Source organism: Centroberyx gerrardi, chromosome 12 (assembly GCF_048128805.1).
Source record: "Centroberyx gerrardi isolate f3 chromosome 12, fCenGer3.hap1.cur.20231027, whole genome shotgun sequence".
Taxonomy (NCBI): domain Eukaryota; kingdom Metazoa; phylum Chordata; class Actinopteri; order Beryciformes; family Berycidae; genus Centroberyx; species Centroberyx gerrardi.
In genome coordinates, this window is record NC_136008.1 from 23,561,595 (window position 1) to 23,567,832 (window position 6,238).

Consider the following 6,238-nt stretch of genomic DNA (forward strand, 5'->3'; position numbering starts at 1 on the left):
AAGGTTGAGAGATAGGATATTTGTATTTGTATTATTGTTGTTAAAATCTTTCAACTCAGAATTACTGGGACAAAAGCCTCTTGGGAAAAGGCAGCAAACAGCTAAAAAATGGGCAACAAGCATCATTAAACAAAGCTGAAATGACATTTGCCTGAAATGATGCCACACATTTAATATGTCAAACTATAAGCAGTACTTTTTAACAGTATTTGCAAACTAAAACACTGAAGCAGCACTTTTCATTAAAGTCTATGTGTGCTATAATGAAGAACACCAGTCATGGTCTAACTCTTGGAAAGGTTCTGTCCACCAGAGGGCAGACATGCTCTTTCCTTCTACATAACTGTCATGAACTATTGGAAACCTCAAGCCTTTCGCCTACAGTCAAAAGTTACCTTGGAAGTAGTTATTTCAGTCATTTACACCCTGAAGGGAGACTTAGATGTACCCACATTTGATTTTTGGTACATTTTGGTACACTGTGTTACATTTGGTAAACATTGAGAGAGGAACAAATATCCACTGTCCAGTGTCATGCAGGTGCATCAAACCTGCAATTAATCTTAAAAAAACACTGAGCATTGACTGTGAAAGGCACACTGATCCAGACTGTAGCCCTTCCAGTGCAGAGAGCAGGGAGAGCGAGGCCTGTGGAAAACACAGACAACACTACAGCGCTAGTGAGGCCTGTAAAAGAATGGAAAGCAGGCCAGAAGTTAATTCTGGACACAGGATGTTTGCCCCCGAGGAGAGTCAGTGATTCCAGGAATACGCCAACAGACACAAAGACAGCCATAAGGAGCAGAACTTGGGATTTGAGATGGAAAAAGATCAAAGGATAGAGAGAGAGAGAGAGAGAGAGAGAGAGAGAGAGAGAGAGAGAGGGAGATGGGCAGAGAGAAAGACAGAGAGAGAGAGAACAAGAGAGAAAGGACAGAGGGGCAGGAACTGTGTGTGTGTGTGTGTGTGTGTGTGTGTGTGTGTTATGTGGTACCCACTGTTCCCTGTTACCCTACTAGAGCCAGTCCGTGGGCCCAGCAGGCCTGTCATTACATTCCCTTGGTACAAACTCTGGTCTGCACCGGAATGTCTGCACCACACACACACACACACACACACACACACACACACACACACACACACACACACACACAGCGCCAAGCAGATCTCTGTCTGACTCAGTGCTCATGCCACTATAAACATTTCCATGCTACAGGACACACTCTCAATGGGGGGGGTTATTTCGCTCAATCGATCCTCAGTGCAGCAGCACTCGACTCCTTGCAGGCCGGAGCCTGTTTTCAGTCAGCGCTGCTGTGTGTTTGTGTGTTTTCCCCCAGGGCTCAGGACGGAACCCGATGGTTTCAATTGATCATTTTGTTTTTAAAGCTGCACTAGGCAAGATTTTTATGTAAAAATACACCCGTTTTCATTAGCCTAAATCAGAAAGTGGGAGCAGCAATAGAGAAGAGTGTCCCATCCCCTCTATTTGAGACACCATAGATGCCCCATATTTGTCCAAATGAAATTCTGGTATCAGGTATGGACACTGGAGGGAAATCTTGGGAGAGCTGTTCCAGTTATATCCTTCCTCAAATGTAAAAAGTAGAACGCAGCAGATTCAGTGCTTACACATGATTTGTGTCAGATCACTGCCGGTTTCCTCTGACAGGTATAACAAGGGGCAGGACACTAGCGCAACAGCCATTCAATGTTACATGCAATGAAAGGTAGGACTAACTGTGTGTTTAAATTGAAAAATGTCAGCTGGTTAAATTATTATCTACTTGCATTGCAGAAACATCAGGTTTTACTACTGTCTACAGGCACTAAGTAAAGATCACAGTGTTTTTCCATTTACTGTAACCTGAGGTGGGAAGGCTAAATGTATTTATTAGAGTTTATTAGAAATGTGTCTATAAGCATAACATGATCCACTGAAACAGTGATAGAGTCAGATTACTTCCAGTTACGTTTGGGTTACCTTACCTTGGGTTAACTTTTCCTCAAAGTTCCATTGAATATTGTGTTGAGCAACAAATCATTCCAATATAACGACTGTAGTTTGTATAGTGTTTTTATAATCAAATCTAAAAAATGATTGTTTCAAGATTTGTAAAATGTTTGTATGCATAATTTCACAATCTAAATGCATTTTTTCCTTCAACCATGCCTCATTTTTTCAAATCTATCTGTAATCTCATTCACTTTGTTACAGTAATTGTAGTGGATTGTATTTACATTTTTTAATTAGATACTTTAATCCAATTAAGGATAGTATCACTGTTTTTAGCTTGATAGCCATGTATTTAGCTCATCCAATGGGTTTTCAAAGGGTGTCATACGCCCAGGCATAAGGTTCATAATTATTTTCTCAACCCATAGAGGGCCATGTAATCCTTCCACTGGAGTAAAAACATTAAAATCACAAAACCTGGTGTTGCAAGATTTTGACATGACGAAAGCAACGTGTTACTCCTCAACCCTGATGTTGAACGCTCCTCTTTCACATGTTCACCCTGTCTTCACCCTGGCTAGTGTTTGGAAATAAAGGTTTATTTCTCTCCCAGTGTTTAATTCTGTCGTCGGTCTAGTATGTGGACAACAGACTGGGGTGATTCACTTCCTATGGTTTTCCCAGAAGGGCCAAAAAGGAGGAGGAGGAAGAGTGGAAAGGGGCAGAAATAGTAGAAGAAGATGCAGGGGAGGGAGGGAAAGGACGCTACAATGCTAAAAATGGAGAATTGGAATAAGGAGGAGAAAGAAGGATGAGAAAATTTTAATATTAGGCATATGTGCATAGCAAATATGCATAGTTGCAGTGCGAGAGCCAATTGCAATCATTACATTTTTGTTCCTTCCTTACACTTTGTCTTTGAATAGCCTGGAAGATGGAAGACAGCTGTATCTGGAATTCCTGAATTATAATATGACCCATCTCTGTCAGCTAATAAAGATCTTGAGAAATAATGCATGGAGGAAAGTGGCAGAGAATGTTGGTCTTTATGGTGTATAATGTTACCTTAAGTCACTTAAAACATTTTAAACTAACATTTAAGCTAACTTTAGCTCTGGTAGGCTGAAGAAGTGATGTTAGCTTGCTAGCTTACCTTTCCCATCACATCCAAACAGCTGTAGCCACTTAGCTAGCTCGCTAGAGTAAAGCACAATTTCAATGTTGACATGAGACTATAGATTATATCTGGCCAAAAGTTAAGTAATAAAATTATAAATAGCCTACAAAATAGGTTTACACAATGAAAGTGATGACTTTTGATAGAGTGAAGTGACGCAAAGCGAAGTGGTCTTCGTCTGCATGTAGGCCTACAGTCTCTTTGGGTCTGAATGGAAGACTATACCTAGACTATACACCTTAAAATATCCTAGTCATGCTATTCTAATATTTACACACCATGAAATACACAGTGATACACACACAGAGTGAGAAAGAAAATGTATTACAGATGTAATGTCTACCTTGTATCCTATCCCTCTTGCTGCAGGCCAGATGGGATGCAGAATGAGTAAGAATTGAATCTCAATATGGAGTAGACAATACAGAAATATCTTTAATTCATAAAAGATTTACAATATTTTACATATTACACATATGCAAGGCAGGGTAAAATATCTTTGGCACAATCCTCAGTTTTCTGTTGATGATATAGCCAGAAAACAGCAAAAATGCTTTAAAAAATATTGCTCTGTGAAATGGTTGTATGTCTGCATTCAAAGATAAGTAGTAGGATTACTTTCCCTTTTGGCTGATGTGTCTCTTTTATGTACAGTTATTGTCTCTATTTACATTGTGCTTGTTTATTTGGCAAACAAGTTTAAACTATAGCTGGGTAAAAACAGCACACGCACACACGTGCACACACGAAGATACACACACAAGCATGCACATATGCATCTACACACACTCGCGCATACACACGTACTCATGCATACATTTAACACGCACACACACACACACACACACGCACACACATTCCTTTGAATTCCTGCTGGTGAGGATGGAGTCCACAGCATCATTAGTGTTATGGCAACATCTCTGCTTACATTTTGGCTCAAAGTCATTACACTCAAAGGCACTGTTAGGCGAAACCCCTCCTTAACCCAGCCCCACCCATGTTAGAATACATGAACATATAAAATGAAAACCATCTGTAATGCATAAGTATCCCATGGTAAAGTGCAAATCAAATGTCTTTGGTTTAAATGGTTATTGCCCTGTTCAGTCTCCGCTGTAAAGAGAATGACCTTTAGTTGAGAGAGAAGCCTGTCTGACTCTGTGACTCTGTCTGTATGCTTAGCACAGCTTTGGAAGCTTCCAGTTTACTTTCAGTTATGTGGCTTTTTGGCTCTTTAGCTTTGCAGCTGTTTACTGTAAGATGGGGCGTTACATTGGTATTTTTGAAGTGGTGGAGTCCAAAAGCATAGCCCAACTATTTTACCTTAAAAAGCTCTTAGCGGGGCTACAGTTACATATGACACTGATTCAACTCTCAGCTCAAAGTCCTGGGATGCAGGAGCTCAGCTCCTGTGGGTTCCTCTAATCAACTCATCGGTGAGGTTGCCGTCTTCGATCCCGCAACAGTAAATTGCCCTTGTTGGAAATCTCCCTCAGAGTCCATGAAGATAAAGCTGGGTTTAGCGCTCTCTCACTTCTCGTCGCTCACGGAGCAGTCCACAGGTATGATCTCCTGTATCTCTGTTATTTTCACCTCCTCCGCTAGGATCTCCTCCTCTGACGGGACCTTCAGCTCCTCGGGAAGCTTCTCTGCCGAGGAGCTGCGGCTGGACAGCTTGTCCATCTCGTCCTCCACCTCGGCGAGGCGCTCGGCGACGCAGTGGGCGGTGAGCCGGGCCTCGGGGTCGTGGTCCCAGCACTCCATGATGGTGGCACACATCACCGCCACACCCTGGAGAGGGAGGAGCAGAGCAGGGAATGAGAAACTCAAACTACCACCGAGTCCTGGACAAACTCTCAAGTATGTGTTTGTGCGTGTTCAAAATCCAAACTTGAAGAGAGTATGTTTACATCAGATAAGATTATATTACATTATGTAAGAGTGTGCAGTGTGTGATTGTCCGATTAGAGCATGACGTCAATAAGTTTCCAGAAAAGTCTAAAACATTCTTCTCAGTATTCTGATTACATGCTTTGGTGCATGTAATCATTTTATCAGGTCACTTTACTCAACGTTGATGTAAAGAGTTCATTAGTATTCTTCAGTCAGAAGGAACTCATATTCTGCATGTAGCCACTGTGCCTGCATGTTTGTGTGCATCCATGCATGCAGTATGCAGTGGTATGTCCTACCTGGTGGCCGAGCCAGGTGTTGGGGATGTCCGGTCTCCCTCTGTCTCTCAGAACGTTGTCCTTCATGCTCTCCACACAGGGGTGCTCTCGCACCTTGGAGCCAAACGGAGGCTCATAGTCCTTCACCTCTGCAAACACAAACACAACCAAAGGATCATCACCTGTCTCTCATGTCAAGAAATTACAAGTTATAATTCATGCTCCCCCATCAATGACTTCATGTATAAAGGTTTGATCAGAATCAGTGTGTATTATTCCTGTCATGTTGTCTCTGGCAGTTCAATGGCAACCCAAACAAGCACATAATTTTCATAATAATTGCAAAAATTCATATTAAAAAAACTTTGGAAACTGTTTTGAATTGATATCAGAAAGATATTTGGGTCCTGATTTCACAAAACGATGCAGGTAGCAGCTAAGAACAACTACGGACGTCCTTTCAACTTTCATTTTGGTGCTATATTTACACAGGTTTTCACTGTTGGTGCAGGCTGTCGTATCAACAGCTATTCAATGTCAAAATGTTTGAGTTTTTTCCTCCAGGGGTTATGTTCCTTACTGAATACACACTGGGTTATGACAATCAAAAGGTACAGAAAGAAGTGAAAGAGAGAGCCAGGCAGTCAGAGTCAAACAGGTGTCCAGTCTAGTCCAGTCTAGTCCTCTATGGTAAGAAAATGGGAGAGCATCCTGGTATGAGGTCATTCTAACCCAAGCCACTGACCAGTTATTTTCACTAGAGCTGCAAGATTTATGCATTGGCACCAATCGTGCTGACGATGGAAAATAAAAGATCTTTTTATGATGCCTCCATGGGAAGGAAAGCGCTTGCCCTGGCACTTGACTAATGATTGTTTCTAAAAACAACAAATCAGGTTGTGCTAACAAGCAATTAGTCGCAACCTCAGCCCA

General features: G+C 41.7%; 1 protein-coding gene across 2 annotated transcripts in view; it reads right to left on the reverse strand.

Moving 5' to 3' along the window:
* Positions 1–3,528: 3,528 nt before the first annotated feature.
* Positions 3,529–6,238, reverse strand: part of tgfbr2b (transforming growth factor beta receptor 2b) — a 33,894-nt gene continuing 31,184 nt past the window's right edge. For both annotated transcript variants that reach the window (XM_071920982.2, XM_071920981.2), the window contains exons 9-10: positions 5,327–5,454; positions 3,529–4,925 (exon numbers count right to left, since the gene is read on the reverse strand). In XM_071920982.2, coding sequence (XP_071777083.2) covers positions 4,665–4,925; positions 5,327–5,454 — 389 coding nt within the window. In that variant the 3' untranslated portion in view covers positions 3,529–4,664. The remainder of the gene's footprint in view (positions 4,926–5,326; positions 5,455–6,238) is intronic.